Here is a 21230-nt window from a genome sequence, read left to right as displayed (position 1 = left end):
GAAGGTTATATCGTAGGCGGTCTGATATAAAAGCTATGATATTATATAGTCTATTATTCGTTAGATTATTACGCCCTATACGATTTTACATTTTTTTTTAATGAAATAAGGGGGCAAACGAGCAAACGGGTCACCTGATGGAAAGCAACTTCCGTCGCCCATGGACACTCGCAGCATCAGAAGAGCTGCAGGTGCGTTGCCGGCCTTTTAAGAGGCAATAGGGCAATAGGGTAATAGGGGAGGGTAGGGATGGGAAGGGAATAGGGGAGGGTAGGGAAGGGAATAGGTTACGGGATTGGGCCTTCGGTAAACTCACTCACTCGGCGAAACCAGCGCAAGCGCTGTTTCACGCCGGTTTTCTGTGAGAACGTGGTATTTCTCCGGTCGAGCTGGCCCATTCGTGCAGAAGCATGGCTCTCCCACATATAACTTTTCAATTTATACGTGGGAGGAAAATTATATTCAATTTCTGTTGTTATTTAATACATTTTATCGAAACTTTATTCACGTGCTTTCTTTATTACGTGGAAACCGTTTTTTCGCCATGAAACTATTTCATGTCCTTTCCCAGGACTTTGAATATCTCCATGTACAATTTCAACAAAATCAATTCTGCGGTTCAAGCGTTTTCCTCAAACAGTATTGACAGACAGTCTCTGTACAATTTGTTAGTATAGATTATTATTTAGGTTTACGGGTGATGATGATGATGCGAAGTAAACAAAAGCTATTGGATCCAACGAAGACGCCTCAACAATCTGGCAGCGTGCCCAAGGAGCTACGCCGTAGACGCGCTACGGTGCTACGTCACGTAGCGCTCGTAGCGTGCTACGCCATTCCGTAGCGGCGTAGATCCTCGCCGGAAATCATAATTTAAAATTAGAACTGCTTGAGGTTTTTTTTTTTCATAAATTGTAGTAGACAAAGATCTAAACACCTGAATTACATAATTTATATCAATAATTGAAATACTTTAATACCACTTTAATACTACTTTAATACCACTTTCTTATAAAGTGGCGAATAGGCTATTCACAACTTTTTTGACAGATTCTCCATACTTCATCTGTCAAGTTAAGGGGTGGATAGCCTATTCGGCACTTAGCAGGAAGGTGTGAAACAGGCCCTTAATATTCTGTTGTTAATAAATGGTAGTATTAAAATATTACGCTTGCGAAATATCTGTTGGCGATAAATACAGAATAACATTTTACGATGAAATAAAATATTCTTGTAGAAGCAAACAAAAGTCTTTATTAGGGCCATTCCGCTACAGACGGCCCTTAACGAGAATTTTTAAAATGTGACATTAGTTACATTTTTTAATTGGAATATACGTAAGAAGATGTGTGTTTATTAACAAAACAACTTTAATCGGTAAAAAATGGAATTCGAATAATTTAGAGCGTTTTTAAACAACATCATCTAAGGAACGCGATGTTTTTTCCCATATTTTTAAATTAAAATAGCATATATTTCAAATCAATGTTTAGTTGTAGTATAGTTATACAACAATACGTCGAAATCTTTTGTATAAATTACACTATTCAATCGTTTTGAGTGATTTAGACGATTAATTTTGTCAGGCCAATAAACAAGTGAAAATTAAAAAAAAACTACAATTTGGTGCAGTTTTATTACAAACTTACTAGTATAATTATAATATGCCATGTCGAAAATTTTTAAATTTGTTAGAGAATTACGATTTAATTCACCTTTAACATATTTGAGAATTTTGATGTTGCGCCCGCGATCGTAGAAATGTTAATAATTTCTAGTACTTATTACTATAATTTCTTTTATCTAGTTAAATAGTTTCTTTGTTTTATGCTATTTTGAAATATAGGCAAGTTATTTTGTAAAAGTTTCGCACTAAACAGTATTCACATATGAACTCATCACAGTTCTTACTTTAGGGTCAATTTGGTTGCACCCGCGACAGCACTTCAATGAGGGGCCACAAAACATTGTGGCCCCTCATACATTTGATGAGGTTTTCATTTATAAATCATTGTTAAACTAGTTAAAATGTATCCCATTAAGGGATATTTTATTAATAAATATGCTTCATTTTGCCTGTAGGAAGCTTTAAGTGTGTCAAACTGTTGCACCCGCGATAATGGAATCGCCCATTTGTGATACTTAAGAATTGCCGTTTATAGGTTATAAAATTGTCATCTCTTATTTCATTCTCTTCGGGTTCTCAATAAAATATTTATGTTAAAGTTAAATAAAAATTTACTCACCGCAACCGCGGTTTGACCAAGTCACAAGGCGTATGTTGTCTTTAGGCAAATTTGTGTGTAAAAATAACATACACAAAAACTCGCTAGTGTTGTGCTGGATAGCTCAGAGTACATAATATATCCAACAGAGTAGACATGTACCAACTTGCACGTGATAATTTCGACAACAAAGTTAGAAAAAAATGTGAGGGATTTTACATAAGGCATCGCACGCAGCATGACACGTTAGTCAAGTTAAATCCCATATTATATTTTTATTTTTCTACCTATGCAGATGAAATTATCGGAAACAAGTCTAAGTGTCCTGCGGTGTAATTTGCGCAACACTTGTCACACCCCTGCGCCTGGGGGATACAAATTCATTTTTCCTTTGAGTTCTATGAAAATAATCCTTATGCGGTTGACATAAAGGTCCTATAAGAGTTTAATAATGTCCCCGAACGCTTCAGGATGTTCATGCATTGTCTATTATTATGACTTTTGCCTGCCTGTTGTTGTTTTTCACCGAGGAATGAAAATGGTTTTGTTTAAGCTGGTTTAAGGCTGTAGGGGCTTATGTTCAAGTACTTTTAACAGCCAATGTAAAATGACATCATATTTTTTAATATTTCCGTAATGTTCAATCAATTTTAATTAAAAAGTATAGAGGAAAATAATTCAAAAATTTGCCTATAGCAGCAAAACTAGACGTGCTAGATAAAATCTGTAATACATAATAGTTGGATTTAAAGCGTCAATATGTATTGATTCCACATATAAATTGTTTTGCTCACATTTTGGTGCCGACCGGTGTAATCAAAGTATGATTTACTGTACCTAATATACTGTGTCAACGAAGTTGCAGGCAACATCTCGTTAATTACATTGGTGTAATGTAATGCAAAAAAAATGCAGCCTTTCCCAAAGTGGGCGATAACGCCCCCTTGTGGGCGCTGAAGGTCTAAAGGCGGTGTCGGACCCAGAAAAAAATGGGGGCGTTGTGTAGAGGCTTGCGGCTTGATTTATTTCATCTGGATGTATTTTAAATTGAAAAAAAGGGGGCGCTAAAATATTATTTGTTCTCAAAGTGGGCAGTAGACAAAATAAGTTTTGGAACCCCTCGTGTAATGGAATGTTTGTTTCAGACGACAGGCATGCCGGGGGCGTGAGATGGATGGAATTCAAATGGAGCCCATCGGCAAGTACAAAGCCGACAGAAACGGCTCCGCGAAGGGTGAGTACTTTCTCTCTTTCACTCTCTTTCTCTCTCTCTCTCTCTCTATCAGTATTTTTCTCTCTAGATTTCTAAAAGTTATTTAAAATTTGAGGAAACCATTAGTGTATCGTAGAAAAAGCTATTTAAACAATCGAATTTTACAGTACTTATTTTGGGGCTAGGAAAAATAAATAAGTACCATATTATAATTTGTGGCATGGGCATACCGAGGGAGGGTGCCCCCTGGTTCATGTTGACAACCTTACTAAGTATATTATCTAGTATTTTTATCTATAAAAATTAAAAATTAAGAAAACGAATTTTTGCCATTTAAATGGCAAAAATTGGTTTGGAAAAAAATATTGTATAGCAAACAATTGTTTGCAATACAATATTTTTTTTGCCAACTAAAAATTATTAATTTTTTATTCTTTATAAGCACCTAGCTTATAAAAAATATGATTTGCCCCCCCTGGCCCAGAATATGGGTAATTTGCCCCCCCTGGCCCAGAACCTGGGTACGCCCATGTTTGTAGGTTTGACGATTTAATTTCTCCAGCAATTATATAAGTTTAAGCAATGAGTCGATGAATAAGAGATTAATTATCTAATTTGAACCAAATTGAACTCCATGGTATTGTAGAATTAATTGTTAATTTTTAAAGCAGCTATTCTCAGAGTGTGCTTCGCGGAGTTCTAGGGCTCCACAAAGGCCTTGTAGGGGCTCCGGAAGGGAACAAAATATTTTTGAGGGTCCGTCAAAAATGTAACTTTTAAAAAGGGTTCCACCACCAAAAAAGTTTGAAAACCGCTGACTTAAAGCGTAACATAATATATCTTTCAGAGTTAATATATGGATTTCAAAACTCGATTCTCTACGAGTTACAATTCGATTTATTTAATTTCACTTTTCATATTATCGTAGTCCGTAGACAGTAGGCAGTTGGCTTTCCGCGTTGTTACACTACGGACGTCCCACTAAAGATAATTGCAAACTGTGTAGTCTGTTCAGTGTTGTTCTACTTTAACACGACGTTATATCGAGGACATAAGAACTATTATTGTCATAAAAATTCTGAGCTGAATACTAATAGGAACGTCCACATATTACGTACGTTTCGAACCAATTTTTTTATCGAGTGTTTAATGGGACTTGTTTTAACAACAGTTTTTACCCTTAGATAACAATCTTTTTATGCACGATTTGTTTTTAACCGACTTCCAAAATGAGGTTATTATTTGATTGGTTTCCAGCGGCCGCCTGGCGCAACATGGTGGACCAAGACCTGGATGACGTGGCGTTCCTAGCCGGTGAGTGCCATTACATCATTACTTCTGCAGATACGTGTTGGTTCAAGGTCAATGCATGCACGATGGAATATAGACTTTATACATATTATTACAAGGTTCAATTTTCAATACAGTCTTAGATAACCTCTGAGGAATTGATGTAGACAGATGTAGACTTTATATCTCTATGTACAAAGTTTAATTTCCATTGAAATTAAACTTTCTTTCGGTTAGGGATTGAGTGTTTTCGCCCTAGAAATTACTTCAGAGTTCAGCTTGTGGTTCAGCCCATTTTAAAGGTAGGCTGCCTTCGCAACGCGTAATTATAAAACTGAAACTCGTTATGAAAGTACTTGACAGGGCGCAAACGTTTTTTAATTTGCAGCTGAAAAAGTACTGCGCTTTGCGCGTTTGAGGTAAAGAGAGAAAAGTGCGAGCGAATTAAAATGGTTATGAGTGATATACTTGACACTTGACAAGTTCGGAAATTGTGTCAAGCTGTCACACACTATTGGCATCAAGGCTTGTAAGGTTTCTAAGCTAATAATTCCTCCCATACGGGTTTCGGTCACTGTGGCCGGTTTCACTGAAACAAGCCAGTACGCTCAATATCTGTTCCTATCCGCTGTTACTCTCATAAGCCAGTGGAACTGATGACCGACATGACAGGCGAAGGATCAGCAGTGCCGAATTTATATTTTTTATCAGATGTAGGCCACCTTATTTCCGCCGGCCCATGTACGAAGTCTGTCGGCCTCCTACGGACGCTGCCGCGCCTAGGCCGCGGCCTATTACGACCTATTTATAAATCCTGGGCTGAGGATCAGGCGCAATTAGCGACCTGCCCATCCGTAGCATGGACCATCTTTCTTGCCAAATAGGCTATTTAGGTTAGCGACGAATAAGTAATGCTCCGTGTGTGTAATTTGGTGTGTGACTTGTGTAAGTGTGTGTTTTTGGGAAAGAGACATCAGACATCGCGATTCACGTGCTCTGTCTAGTCATGTCGGTGTGAGTGTGGGAAAGGGAATCCAATATTTGCCTCTCTTTCACGTGGCATATCGTGATCGTCGCGAGCTGGGCGACGCACAGTGGATCGAAAATCGAGTTTCATAGACATAGGAACTTGAGTTTCCAGATGTAATTTTTTTAGGCTGAAATATGTTCTCCTAGTTGTTATTACATAACAAAATGACTCAACTACGTGTAATAATAAAGGAGTTATAATTTTTTAAAGAAATTTTTGTATGGAGCCGACAGGAAAAATGAGCATATCTCTGGAATCGCATGGTTGGCCGTTATATCCTCACACACTATTATAGTACTAATTATTACTTACATTTTGGCATATTTTATATTACGGCACCATTTGCGATTTTTTTTCTAAAATTCATCAAAATTAAAAATATTTATTCTATTTGTATTTGTTGCAAAAGTGTATGCTATGGTTAAATGAGGTCTTTTTAATAATATTTTAATACCATAGGATCACATAATTGGCCAAGTGCGAGTTGGACTCGCACACGAAGGGTTCCGTACCATTATAGAGCAAAATTAGGCCATAAATTGTGTTTTTTCTATGAGAGTCCCACTTAATTTTGTATTTTAGTGTAATATTATAATTAAATATTAAAGTACACATATAACTAAGGATTGTGTAAAAAATTCAAGAACCTATCTGTTGCCATTATTGATATCTAAGAGCAAAAAAGCCCAAAAATGACGATTGTTGTATGGGAGCCTCCCTTAAATATTAATTTTATTTTGTTTTTAGGGTTCCGTAGTCAACAAAGAACCCTTATAGTTTCGGTCTGTCCATCCGTCTGTCCGTTCTGTATGTCCGTCTGTTTGTCTGTCCGTCTGTCCGTCTGTCTGTCTGTATATCCGCGGTTTTGCTCAGAGACTATAGGACCTACAAAGCTGTAATGGGGGCTACCGTTTTTTTGCTCATTAGATTGCGCAACTGTCGACTAGGGTCCGAAGTATATCTATTAAAGTCGACTTTATAATAATCTGGAATCCCATTTATTTATTTAATTAAATTTAAATAATATCTCCTTTACTTTTGCTATTTTTAATAACCATTTTAAAAAGGTTATTTAAAAAATAGCAAATAGCAAAAAAATTTTTATTTTCTTAATTTCAATCTCAAAGTATTTACATTGATCGCTAAATAATACTTTTTGGGATAATTTTACGAAGAAGATCGCTTTTCAACAGGTAAATTGCATAAATAATAATTTATGTCACGAAAACCGCTAAAACTAGTACAAAATGGACGTTTTTGGACCTCGCGCGACACTAGCGCCTCTAGCGGAAAATTCACACGCGGCCATTTGGCATGAATGCACTATACTGTATTAATGATGCCGACAAAATAGTACCTATATGAAATCTTAAAAAAATATTTTTTTATGCTACCTTCCCTACACATCAAGCGGGGAGAAGATTTTATTTTCGCGTCCACTCTATCGTATGGATAGGTTTTTTAAAAATATTATGAATATTCATAGATTATTTTCCGATTTAGGGATCCGTTTATGAAATATAAAGTTTTAAAGTGGACAAAAACGTAAAAGTCCTGTGTCTCCCTCTTCTACCAGCTAAACTATTTATTCTGGAAATGTAAAAAAAATTCAGAGAGAAAGAAGTTCTAAGAAGACTTCATAAGCTATTTAGTAATAGTCGATCAACTAATAACAATGTATTCGGCGAAGTATAATGGAACTTTTCGTTCAAATTCCTTTGAAAGTAACTGAGATAATGTTGTTAGTATGTAGTAACACGTTATAATAGGCATGATGACTTTTTTTTTTTTCTTATCGGTAATTGAAAGACACTTAAAATATAGAAACATTGTTGAAAGAATGACTCTGATAGCTTAAAAATTCACCAAGATATGACAATACAAATATCTCATAAAAAAGACCTGCCCGAAACGCTTCATACAAAGTGCTACGAAAGTATGACGTCAGTCTTTCGTAATTTGTACGCATCGGGAGATAACTTTGTTCGACAGGTATATTAAATATTGCGTTTATGAAAGTGGTTTCATAACAAAAGTTGCTTTTAATTGCATAAGTTATCGAATTGCATACAAATACAAATATTAAGAAATTTAATTGAAAAAAAATTCGACTTGAATATCCAACTTTGAAGGCGCATAACAAAAAAAATACAAATACTATCACGCTGAAATTTTGTGAACACTTATTTTTTACAGTGATTTCTTTATTTTATTAACAAAATTCGCTAATATTTGACCTTGTCATCATCCGTATTGTACGTTCATTGACTATTATACAAAAGTTTTCAAAAACTAGGGTACTACGGAACCCTATATTGCGCGTGGCCCGACACGCACTTGGCCGGTTTTTCAGTATTTGTTGTTGTAACGGAAATAGATATTACATAATCTGCGTCCTGCGAAAATTTCAACTATCTAGCTACCGTCGCGTTCCTGAGTTACAGCCTGGAGACAGACAGACGGATAGACAACGAAGTCTCAGTAATAGGGTCCAGTTTTTACCCTTTGGGTAAAAACTGGACCCTATTACTACGTACCTACGGAACCGTAATAAATAGTTTAAACGATCAATAACACTGTACTTAGCCTTCTTAATCATCTACTCTTTGAGTGTAATATAGCTAAATACCTAGTTGAAATGCGCAGGACGCAGATTATGTAATATCTATTTTCGCTACAACAAACAAAATATACTAAAAACAAAATAAAAAATAAATGTAATATTTAAGGGAGCCTCCCATACAACAATCGTCATTTTTGGGCTTTTTTGCTCTTAGATATCAATAATGGCAACAGATAGGTTCTTGAATTTTTTACACATTAATCCTTAGTTATATGTGTACTTTAATATTTAATTATAATATTACACTAAAATATAAAATTAAGTGGGACTCTCATAGAAAAACACAATTTATGGCCTAATTTTGCTCTATAATGGTACGGAACCCTTCGTGTGCGATTCCAACTCGCACTTGGCCAATTATGTGATCCTATGGTTTTAAAATATTATGAAAGAGACCCCATTTAACCACAACATAAACTTTTGCAAAAAATACAAATAGAATAAATATTTTTAATTTTGATGAATTTTAGAAAATCGCAAATGGTGCCGTAATATAAAATATGCCAAAATGTGAGTAATAATTAGTGCTATAATAGTGTGTGAGGATATAATGGCTAACCATGCGATTCCAGAGATATAGTCATTTTTCTTGTCGGCTCCATACAAAAATTTCTTTAAAAAATTATAACTCCGTTATTATTACACGCAGCTGAGTCTTGTTACATTTTGTTATGTAATAACAACTAGGAGAACATATTTCAGCCTAAAAAAATGACATCTGGAAACTCAAGTTCCTATGTCTATGAAACTCGATTTTCGATCCACTGTGCGACGTGCCGGTGGCAGTGTGCTCTTCTGCCTGGCCGCGCTGATGTGTGGGAGCGGGAGATATTGCATGCCATCCCTGTCTTTCTCTCTCTCACATGATGTATGTGTATATAGACACGGACAAGGCCCGCGAGGCGCGCGAGCTGGGCGAGGTGCCGGTGGCGGTGTGCTCGCAGCGCCGCGCGCTCTGCCTGGCCGCGCTCGTGTTCGCTGCGATGTTCGCGACCGCGCTCATCGTCGTCTACGCCACCCCGCAACCAGGTAAGAGGGCATTTTCAAAAAAATGTGTACCCCTGGTTTTTACCTTGTCCCTTGACTTCGCTAAAGATTATTTGTAAAAAATTACATACTAACATTTTGTAATTTTAATGTAGGAGCATAAACAAGTTTTCTTTTATTAAAATACATTCACGTTTGTATAAAATTTTATTTAGTATGAGATTTATAAGGGTTTTTAAGTACCGAAACCTATTAAATTCACCTGTCCCCTTCCCAGAAGTTGTAACAAAATCTTTAATAACTATTTTTTTTTCTTAAAGTAAGTTACTTAAAAAACATATGTTAGATTCCTAAATACTTAATGTATTAATTGAATGTCTTGTTATTGAAATATGTAACATAATTTAACTACAAATTAATTAAAATTATAATCATGAAAAAGCAACCCGACCGGAATGTTCGGTTTAGTGACCGTTTTTTTTAGTTTTATAAACATACTACAAAAATATTTTCGGCACTAAATGATAGCACTATATTTCATTGTACATCGAGAAACTTCAATTTGAATTTAGTAGTTAAAAATCTGCTACAAGACGCGGACGCAGGTTGGATGGTTCTTCAGGAACGGTTTATTTGTTCAGATAAGTGACCATATTTTGTAAGCATTATTATACTTTCTCCAACTGTTTCTACTGTTGACACGTTGCAAAATTAGCTTAGTATTTAGTATAAAAAATGAAATTGTGATAACTATTATCGGTTATTTACAAACACTTTAAAAGTAAAAGAAAGTAATATTACGTGACTTCCGACTTGTGACTTTTCGTATGGTCACATATAATGGAACGGACAAGTCACAACAGGCGGAAAGCATAGGGCTTAGTTCACATTTTAAATAAATTATTTTTTTATTCACAGATTTTATTAAGAAAATTGGAGATTTTTAAACTGGTACGATTAACGTACAAATATATTTTTTATTACTTATGTGTTAAGGTGACGCCGCGTTAAAGTAAAAAACCGTTTTGGATATGTTTTAGATTGCTAGTTTTCTATGAAAGGCCGGCCCGGCCTTTCACAGAAAACAAGCAATGGAACAGCAAAAAATGGAAAGGGCGTAAGCGACAAAATATTTTTGTCGCGTAATTTAAAAACCATAAATACATTTCATATAAGCTATGGGCAAATTAAAGTGTATGCTTGAACCAAGCCATGTACAAATTTGGAAGCTTAAATCACTCTCCTCTGTTGGAAAAATAGGAATCCTTTTTTTTTTTTACACAGGTCTATTTGATTGATTATTCTGTGTTATAAAAGTTGACCAATCGTGTTATGCTATGGGTAAATCAAAGACAAAGACATGATAAATACTGACAATGAACTTTAATTTCTTAGCTTTAGTCATTGAAAAATCGATATCGCTACAGCCAAATTATCAAGGCGTCGCCTTTACTTAACAATAACAAATATTTAAAATTTAAGTACCTAAAAGTTTTTTTTTTTTTTTAATTTTGATTTGTGTCGTTGATATTTACAGATTTATAATAACTAGACATCAGATTATATGCATTTGCATACTTGCATATGCAAATGCATATAATGTCACTTTTTAGGCGATAGTGCATATTTTGGCAATTTTTCGTTGATAGTGCATATTTCGGTAGTTTAACTTCCATGGGCATTAAGATTGCAATCGGAAAATGTTGGTAGAAAATTATTATTGGCGTATAATAAATAAATAAAAAGTCTTTATTTCAAGAAATTAAAAATCCTGGATTTTATGAAATTATAAAAATTGGCGCTTTTATTAATGTCACTACCGGAAAAGTCTTCAAAAAAATAATAAATTTTAATATTAAGTGACTTTTGATTGTGCATATTTTGTGCATATTTCGACCATTTTTCGTGCATATTTGCATGGATATTTCGGCACTTTGATCGTGCATATAATCCGATGTCATTAATAACTTAGGAATTCGTAGACATGTGAACACATCTTTATGATTATGAGATGTTCGTCCCTCTAATTATTGAAGTTAAATCTATGAAATCAAAGAATTTTTTACTTTTATAAGTAGTTCAACAATAAAAATGTTTAAATAAAAGGTTTTTGTGTTATAAAAACTCCTTTAAATATGTTAAATATTACTTACTCATGTAAAAAAATGAAAAATAACCTAGTGGTTGGGTCACATAGTCACACTATGGATTAAAAATAATTGCTACTCTTGTTGATCCTTGAAATTATCTAAATTTTTTTTAATAAACAATTAAATATGCATTTCACTAGATTAAATTAACGAAGAAATCCATTTATTGCTGTATTTTTTTGTATTAAATTATATTTTACATTTAGTCGCACAACGGAATCTGTTTCGTCGAAAATTCGATTTTGTTTCAATAATATCAGAATAATATAACGTTTTCAGCGTTCTTTTTAACTTTTTCCATTAGTTCAATATTTTTCCTTGTATATGACATTCAAAAAAAGGTAAATAAATGACCTTAAAAAATATAGACATATTTTTGCAAGGTACACGTTTTTTTGAAAATGCCCAAGAACATTCTTGGATAGGGTTAAGCAAGACATACTAGCGATTCTTGCGGGAGGCCAATACTTTCACTGTGGCTAAACGTGGAGTAGCATGTGATATGACTGCAGCAGAAAGTCACAAGTTACTAAAGTGAGAGATATCCCTCACTTTAGTAACTCTGCAAGATTATTCAAAAGAACTTTCAGCATAAGAACGTTTTGCTCATAATTTTCGTCAGAATCATCAGTCTAAAGCTGTTTACAGTTTACACATTATTTGCTATTAATAATTCTTGACACTCATAAACGCAATGCGATAATTCCTGATTGGGTCTCCTTTCTTGTAGAATGTCCGTGCATCGATGACAGCAGCCTGTTGCCTGGTCAGCCACCCACAGGCTCCGAGGAGAATGCGACAGCTGCCAACAAGTGAGTGTCCCGATTCAGACCATTGAACAACAAATATCACCAACAAGCATTTTACACCAATTTCTACATGGCTGGTCTAAACCAACTACCAAGGGTCTAAATCTTCTACCATTGAAAATTGGTTCAAAGAGGGAGCTTAGAAGGGCAGTTTAACAGACTGACAACAGAATTAAAACATTGGAATGTCTATTCATTAACCTTTTTAATTAGAAGCTGATAAAATCCATGTTCTTCCAGGGAGCGCATTGCGAGCAACGGCGTGGTGTACCCGTGGCGCGGCGCGCGGCTGCCGACCTTCCTCATCCCCAAACACTACAACTTGTGGCTGCATCCCAACCTCACCACCGGTGAACTGCGAGGTATGAATTTCTCACATTGCATCCAGACCTTTCAAGTAATATTATTTTGATGTTTTGTAAGGGAGCAAACTGTTTTCAGCAAATGCCTCAAGCATCAGAAGTCGACGTTTAGTTAGTTGATGTATTCCACCGCTGTAGAATACCTACTACAGCAGTGGTGCATTAATTGTCAACGAACGTTATATCATGACCATAAATTTAATATGTACCTAATTAAAGGTACATATTAACTTTATGGTCATGACTTACAATGACAACTACTGTTGAGCTTCTTAATATTTCTACTTGCCCTTGGATTCCCACGCACGCACGCGCTAAACGCACCGCAATTTTGGATTCGCTGTGAAAATGATGTGAAGCCTCGCTCATTCATCCGCACCGTACGCGCCGCATTTCGTGTACCATGCGGTGCGTTCGGCACGTACGGCGCGTACGGTGCTGACAAATGTGCGATCAGCTTAAAGAGGACCCTTTACAATGATGTTACCATTATCGATGTTTCAGGCGAAGTGTCAATAGACTTCAAGGTAGACCGCGACACGTCGTTCGTGGTGGTGAACGTCCGCGACATGAACGTGACGGAGCGCGCGCTGTTCCGCGGCGGCGGTGCACTCGGACCCAAGGTGTTGCGGACACTGGACTATCCGCCCGCTGATCAGACTTACATCGAGTTCAAGGTGAGACTCCAGAGAAATGTGTATCAGGCAGAGTTCAAGGTGAAGCTACAGAGTACGGGGGATATCCCACATGTGGATAAAAAATACATGTACACCAAACATATTATACAGTAACAAGATACCGCGGATCCTAGACTGGCCGTGCACCATATGCTAAGTCAGTCTTATTAAAGTTCAAGATCAACTAGGTACTAACAGAGCTAGGTATAGATTAAGTCCAATGTTATTAAAAGTTTACTTATACTGTATACAAAGTGTTAAATGGTTTAACTTCTTCAGTCTTTAAAGTTAAACGATATAAACCGAACCTTTATTTCCAGGAGAAGCTACGTCGCAAGTACAACTACACGCTGAGCCTGCGGTTCATCACGAAGTTGGATCGCAGCGACAAGCAGCGCGGGTTCTTCCTCGCCGGCACGCACCGACAGTGAGTATACTGTATAGCCATACTAATGTTATTTAATACCTCGATCGGGGGGATCGCAGACACAATAGATTTTCAATTGTTATGCATGCCGGGTGCCGCTTGGGGATTGATGTGTTTTTTTTATATTTTTTATTAAGTATGAGCAAACGTGTCACCTGATGGTAAGCAACTACCGTGCGTAAGAGCTGCAGGCGCGTTGCCGGCCTATGCACGGGTTAAATGCGAGTCTGTCAATTTGTCACTTATTCAAACTTTTAAACTGCTGAAACTTTTTTTTTAAATGAAATTCGTCAAGTTGTCGTCCTACTAATATTATGAATATGAAAGTGTATATCTGTTTGTTACCTCTTCACGTTTTAAACGCTTATCCAACAATAAATGTATGAATCATGGTGATCAGCAACAGTCTTTGTTAATCTAAGGATGGTTTCGCCTCGACCTCCAACCAAGCTCTAAACTACTAACTAGACTACGATGACATACTAAAGGAGTATGGAACTACAATATCGCAATAGCAAATGCTCGATAGGGTGTTTTTTAAAAGAAGAGAGACCAAGCAATACTTTTTGATCGATTTGGAATGATAATTTCCTTAAAAAAGGTAGAAATCCACTCTGTCACAATTTTAGCAAGCAGAAGAAAGACAACGAACAAAAAGTTATCAGAGAAGATGAAAGGCGTTGGCCCACGATACCTCTGACTTGCAAAAAAGTTTAATAATATTTTTTTTCAACAGTCGCTGCGCAGTGTCACGTTTCTGGCTGACGCACGCGCGCTCCGCATTCCCGGCGCTCGACGAGCCGCACCTGCGAGCCACATTCAAGCTCACCGTCGTCAGAGACAGGTCGGTTGTATGCTAGGCAATACCAGAGGGCCTAGACAAGCGGCAAACTATTATCGTAAATGCCAACGCCAACGCCACAAAATGTATGTGATTTGACATTACTATTCGCTAGCGAAGCGATGAGTGATGACTTATGTCAAATCGCATGTACATTTTGTTAGCGTTTACGATAATCGCTTGCCACCTGTCTACTAGGGCTTATTATACCTACAAATTAAACCGGCATAATAAATAAGCATAGGCTTTGATGACCATTAAACGGCCATTCTCAGGAAAGCAAAATTTAAGTGTCCCGGGCTTGTATACTCTGTAATATTATCTTCTTAACGCCTCCGTGGTCTAGTGGTATAGAGCGCGGCTCTTGACTCGGAGGTCGTAGGTTCGATTCCCGCGTTGGAAACATGTTATTTCCAAGTTGAGTTAGGACATTGCAGGCTGATCACCTGATTGTCTGACAAGTAAGATGATCCATGCGTCGGATGGGCATGTAAAAAGTCGGTCCTGCGCCCCTGATCTCTCGCCGGTCGTGTCGGTCTTCCGTCCCACTGGGTTATGAGAGTAAAGGAATAGAGAGTGCTCTTGTGTACTGCGCACACACTTGGGCACTATAAAATTACTCCTGCGTAGCTGGCCTGGTTTCAATGAAACCGGCCACCGTCACCGAAACCGGTGTGGGAGCTATTATTATTATCTTATTCAAGTATGCAATATTTTTAAACGGTAGATAGCATCCGTAACTAGCTACAAACTTAAACACAGGCTTCTAATTTAAGAAATTCAGACTAAATTAATTTAAGTCGTGTTCAAAAATCATGTTTTTCTCATTACCGTGACGTGTCCCCACGCCAACTTGATCTCGAAACTTGCTTGTAATTTTTATAACATACATATTAACCATGATCTATTCATCGTTTAAATGCTCATAAACATTGGTTATCGCATTGGAAAATATCGACTCAATAGGCCCAGCCTATAAATAGTTATCATGAAATAATCGCTTGTCCTATCAAAAGTTATAATTACCGTAACGCATGCTGTTTTCGGGTGCCCACCCAAAAATAACAGGATTTGGCACATTACAAGTGCACGGGTCACTTCTCCTTAGCGTGTTCCACGGCCCATCAGCGGTCCCACGTCGTTAATGTTAGTGTGCCGCCGATGAAGCACGAGAGTATCTACTTACCGTAGCTTTGGTAACGAACTGTTCTAATTACCGTAATCTTATTTTGCTACTTGATGTTTAAATAAGATTGTATGTTGATCATGTCAATCTAGAAAGTAATTTGGCCTACGTACTTTACCACCCGTGTTTCTAAATGAAGTTGCACTTGCTAAAGTCAATAAATTCAAATACCTGGGTCATTGGGTAACTGACACGCTTGCTGATGAAGTAGACATTGAGAGGGAGTGAAGGGCGTTGGCCGTACGTGGGAACATGTTAGCTCGTAGATTTGCAAGATGCTCTACAGAGGTGAAAGTGATTTTATTTAAAGCTTACTGTCAGTCCTTTTACACATGCAATCTATGGGCGAGCTACACCCAGCGTGCGATAAATGCTTTTCGTGTTCAGTACAATAATATATTTAGAATGCTGTTAGGACTACCGAGGTACTGTAGTACCTCAGGTATGTTTGCCAAAATGCGCACTGATGGCTGTAACGCCATACTAAGGAAACGAGGGGCGTCATTGCAGCGTGTCAGAAGTAGTCATAACAGCATTCTAAGGTAAAGTAAAAATTTGAAATTACCCAGTTTTATATCAGAAATCAAGGGAAAAAGTGAAAGAAAGGTATACTTAATAAAAGAAAATACTGCTTATCAGCGAAATTCCAACAAAATGGCGGAAGAAAACTCAAAAAAGAAATGAGTTAAACTTTAGAGCTTATTACAAAAGACAAAAAGAAAAGAAAAAATGGAAAAAAAATCGAGAAATAAGTGTTCATAAATAGAGATGAACTTGTAAAATTACGAGAAAACAAAAATAAGTAAATTTCGAGCTGTAATAGCTGTGAGCTACATTTGAGTTGCTATTCTGTCCAAAGAGATTTAGAATATAATTATTTTTAGGATCATCGTACCTGGATCTTAATAAATATCTACCGATTAAAACAATATTTGTTGTTATTTTCTCATTTTTCACATTTTATTTGAAAGTGTCTTTTTCTTACTATTGGCAGGCTATGGTTGTATAGGACATCGTTAATTCTACCCCTTTTGTGACAATTATACTTGTGCAACTTATTAATCAGTGTCTTTCTATGAAGTTTTAGATATAATTATAATGCTTTCTAATTACCGTTACTCAAAATTTTACATTTGTCTAATAACCGTACCCATAAATATTTTAAGGCTTATTATCTAAAAAACTATAATCAACTGTACCACGCCAAATTTATTATTGTATTCGTATCTTTCATTACTTTCATATTGTTACGTGCTAGGGTTCGAGGATTTGGAGAGAAAGACCTGGTGACTCTCTTGAAGACTTTATTAACACTGCACTAAACACTAGGTCACAACACTTAGCACTAAGTCCAAACACAAATCACTAGGTCCAATCACTAAGCACTATCACTGTCCTAGGTCGTAGCCAAGTCGCAGGTTTCACTGGTTCGCTCACTATTGATCACTTGTTGTCGCCTCGAAGATCGCTCGAACTGAACTGACTCGCCGGGCCTGCCTGCGGCTTTTTATATGGCGAGACGAATTCCAGAAAGTTCCCGATTCACGTAAACAAGTAAACAACCGTGGGAACTTTCTCGGAGGCTCGAGCATGTACCACAATAAAACTGCCGTCCTTACGATAAGTGCAGTAAGTTGAATTTTTTGGCAAATTTAATTTAGACCTTATGGACTCCGTCATAAGGTCTAAATTAAAACACGTAAACACGCAAACAAATAAACGGTAAACACGTAAACAAACATTGGACCTTTCTAGAAGGTTTGAGTATGTACTTGCGCACCTCCTGCCATCCAGTATTGAGTAGGGAATTTATGTTGCCTGTGCTCCCTCGGTAAGTTTCGCTGGTTTGTCGCTAGATGGCACCACGTGTCCGTATACCATGTACAGTAACAATATTTTAATGAGTTTAATTAGCGAAGAAAAAAAAATGGTAACGGTAATTAGGCAAATAATGCCAAACCTGAGAATGGCCGTAAATACTTAGTAAAATATGGTAAAATGTATATTTTTCAGGTTCCATGTCTCACTTACCAATATGCCAATAGTGGCGACGGAGGAAGCTGGCTTCTACCTCGGACATAGACTGGTAAGTATACATAGTTTCTTATGATTTGGCTAAATGTTTTTTTTTTTTGTTTTGAAGAATAACTTCAGGAAATCAGTTAAAAACGATTCAAATTTTTGACATACTTACTTACTTTTTTTAGCTGCAAGACGAATTCGCGACAACACCACCGATGTCGCCTCACATGGTAGCGCTGGCGGTGTGCCGGCTGCAGCGCCGTTCCGCCCCGCCCCTCACGACCACGCCCGCGTTACCCCCGCCCACAGTGCCGCCCACGGCCCCACCCACCGCGCCGCCCGCCCACACCGGGTCTACGGAACCGCCGGTTGAAGAGGACCTGCCGCCGCCCGAGATCAGCCTGTACAGTGATCAGCAAGTGATACTGGATGAGTCTGGGTAAGACAAATTCATATTATAATAAGATTTAATAAAAGTTATAGACGAGATTTGGATTTTGGTATATATAATGCAAGAATTTAGGTCAAGCTGTTACTGTTATGATAATGAATTCATTGTTTTCAGGCCTCTCCTGGAATGGGTTTCGAAGACAATACAGCTCTTCGCCTATGAATTGAACACATCTTACCCGCTGCCCAAGTTTGGTAAGACGCTTTTATTAACAGCTTATTAATATTTATTTAAACGCGGTCATAGAGTCGCCTCAACCTGCAAAGACATACATATAACCATATAATGTAGGTCTGCTTCCGAATTAATTTCTCCGATAGCACAAAAGTACTCCGTAAAGTCACAAGAAAATCATGAGACTCACTATAGTTAGAATTAAAAAATATAATGTGCTGACAATCTCCAACTTTGCAGACATCGTGGTGGTGGAGGGCGGCGGTCAGTACTCGGAGGGGTGGGGACTGATCACGCTGTCACCGGCCGTACTCACCGACACCAAGGTCATCGCGCGCCTGCTCGCGCAGCAGGTAACTGACAGATCCGGCTCGAAGGACCATCGCAGACATCGTGGTGGTGGAGGGCGGTGGTCAGTAATCGGAGGGGTGGGGGCTGATCACGCTGTCGCCGGCCGTACTCACCGACACCAAGGTCATCGCGCGCCTGCTCGCGCAGCAGGTAACTGACAGATCCGGCTCGAAGGACCATCACAGACATCGTGGTGGTGGAGGGCGGCGGTCAGTAATCGGAGGGGTGGGGGCCGATCACGCTGTCGCCGGCCGTGCTCACCGACACCAAGGTCATCGCGTGCCTTTTTGCGCAGCAGGTAACTGACAGATCCGGCTCGAAGGACCATCACAGACATCGTGGTGGTCGTGGAGGGCGGCGGTCAGTAATGTGAGGGGTGGAGGCTGATCACGCTGTCGCCGGCCGTGCTCACCGACACCAAGGTCATCGCGCGGCTGCTCGCGCAGCAGGTAATCCGGCTCGGAGGACCAACCCTGCTTTAAGATCGCTTCTCGAAACTAGAGGGGGCAAAAGATCTCCACAAAACTAATAACGTGTCGTACCGATGAATTGCAATCAACAATTGAATTGTATAGCGTATGCCCACACGCACGCTTCTGCCCTGCTAATTCCTCGTCCTTGCAAGAAGACCTATTGAAAATCGAATTCCCGTCCATTGTTGCAGACGTATCTTAAGGTCGAGCGCGTCTTATACCCTTAAAACAGTTTTTGAGTAGCCCAAAAAATGGCATTCTTGTGCAGACAAAATGTGTAATTTGTGTGTGTGTACAATCAATCAAAACGTCATTTTTTTTCCTTAGTGGTTCGGTGGTCTTGTATCTCCTCGTTGGTGGAGCTCCCAGTGGCTGCTGGAGGCGCTGACGTCGGTGCTGGGGGAGCGCGCGCCCGCGCTCAACGGAGCGAAGCCCGAGAGGCAGCAGGATGCGCTGCTGGTGGATCACATACTACCTGCGCTTAGGTAATCAATTAACTCAAGTGTATCAAACGCAAGTTTGTTTATTACAATTTTCCGTTTTTTTTTCGAAAGGGTCTAAGCTACTATGGTCTGGTTAAGACCATGGTAGTTTAATCGTGGCTATAATTATTAGTCTGTGCCTCTGTCCTTTTTCTCTATAGCCATTTTTGTGAAAATGAGTGATTCAACGTTTTAGGGCGTTTGTGCACTACACGGAATTTTACCGTCCGGCGTTCATAACTTTCACGTTTGCCATATAAATAAGGTAGGAAATCGAGATACCACGCCGCGCCGGATGGTAAAATTCCGTGTAGTGCACAAACGCCCTTAGGCGTCTCCTTCCGAGTAACGCCTAGAGGCTAGAACTGACAAACAAACATTTTCGCTGTTAGTAAAGGTAAACAAAAAGTTTACTGGATTTAAATGTTTCGCTTGTTTTTGTTTAGATTGGACTCAAGTAACTCTGTGCGCGCCGTGGCGTCTCCGAGACTGGAGCGCGCAGACATAGAGGCGGCCGCAGACGAACTATCTTTACACAAGGTAAAGAATAACATAACCTCTGTTGCCAGTCGGTTATAAGGGGGCAAACGAGCAAACGGGTCACCTGATGGAAAGCAACTTCCGTCGCCCATGGATACTCGCAGCATCAGAAGAGCTGCAGGTGCGTTGCCGACCTTTTGAGAGAAATTGGGGTAAAAGGGGAGGGAAGGGAATAGGGGAGAGTAGGGAAGGGAATAGGGTAGGGGAATGGACCTCCGGTAAACTCACTCACTCGGCGAAACACAGTGCAAGCGCTGTTTCACGCCGGTTTTCTGTGAGAACGTGGTAATTCTCCGGTCGAGCCGGCCCATTCGTGCCGAAGCATGGCTCTCCCACGTATAAGTCTAAAACTAAACGGACCGTAGAGTGGGATAATTTCTTTCCATACTTAGGTTAAATTTCATTGTCTTCTTATCTTTGCCCTTAAGGAGGCCACCATAACTTCATTGTTTACTGTATCAGGGTGCTGCTATAGTAAGCATGGCTATAGAAGCAGCTGGCCAGGCGGCCGGGCGCGCCGCGTTGGCACGACTTCTGCGCCTGCATCGTGCTGCTAGCGCTGACGCCAGGTAAAAAGACCTTTCAATTTCTTTATACCTTGAAGTTCCTGAGGAAGTGTCCTCAGGAACTTCAAGGTATAAAGAAATTAAATATAAAAAAATTAATAGTGTTCTGTCCGATGTTTGCGTTAGTTATCAGCAAACCATGCTAACTTTTTGCTGGTTGGTTGTCAAAATTAGCTATAGTACTGTTTTCGGTTCCGTTTTTTTAAATTGTTTTAAAGTACTACTTAATTTAACCTAAAAAGCGTAGGTTTACATTTTCTTATGACAGGGGTCAAGGGAATAACCAAACATATTATGAATATAATCCCCAAACCCAGCCATCTCCTCAGTTTACGATTCCTTGAAGCACCC

General features: G+C 38.6%; 1 protein-coding gene across 1 annotated transcript in view; it reads left to right on the top strand.

The window, feature by feature from the left end:
* The window catches only part of LOC121736872 (thyrotropin-releasing hormone-degrading ectoenzyme), a 42461-nt gene that overhangs the window by 4868 nt on the left and 16363 nt on the right, over nt 1-21230 (top strand). The window contains exons 2-16 of the mRNA XM_042128340.1: nt 3371-3459; nt 4696-4752; nt 9264-9410; nt 12249-12330; nt 12568-12689; nt 13194-13366; nt 13687-13793; nt 14530-14637; nt 17834-17906; nt 18028-18281; nt 18408-18487; nt 18708-18820; nt 19619-19776; nt 20220-20313; nt 20776-20882. Of these exons, the coding sequence (XP_041984274.1) occupies nt 3396-3459; nt 4696-4752; nt 9264-9410; nt 12249-12330; nt 12568-12689; nt 13194-13366; nt 13687-13793; nt 14530-14637; nt 17834-17906; nt 18028-18281; nt 18408-18487; nt 18708-18820; nt 19619-19776; nt 20220-20313; nt 20776-20882 (1739 nt within the window). The 5' untranslated portion in view covers nt 3371-3395. The remainder of the gene's footprint in view (nt 1-3370; nt 3460-4695; nt 4753-9263; nt 9411-12248; nt 12331-12567; nt 12690-13193; nt 13367-13686; nt 13794-14529; nt 14638-17833; nt 17907-18027; nt 18282-18407; nt 18488-18707; nt 18821-19618; nt 19777-20219; nt 20314-20775; nt 20883-21230) is intronic.

The sequence above is a fragment of the Aricia agestis genome, chromosome 19, assembly GCF_905147365.1.
Source record: "Aricia agestis chromosome 19, ilAriAges1.1, whole genome shotgun sequence".
Lineage (NCBI taxonomy): Eukaryota > Metazoa > Arthropoda > Insecta > Lepidoptera > Lycaenidae > Aricia > Aricia agestis.
Note: the sequence above shows the minus strand (reverse complement) of the source record. Positions and strands in the feature narration are given on the sequence as shown.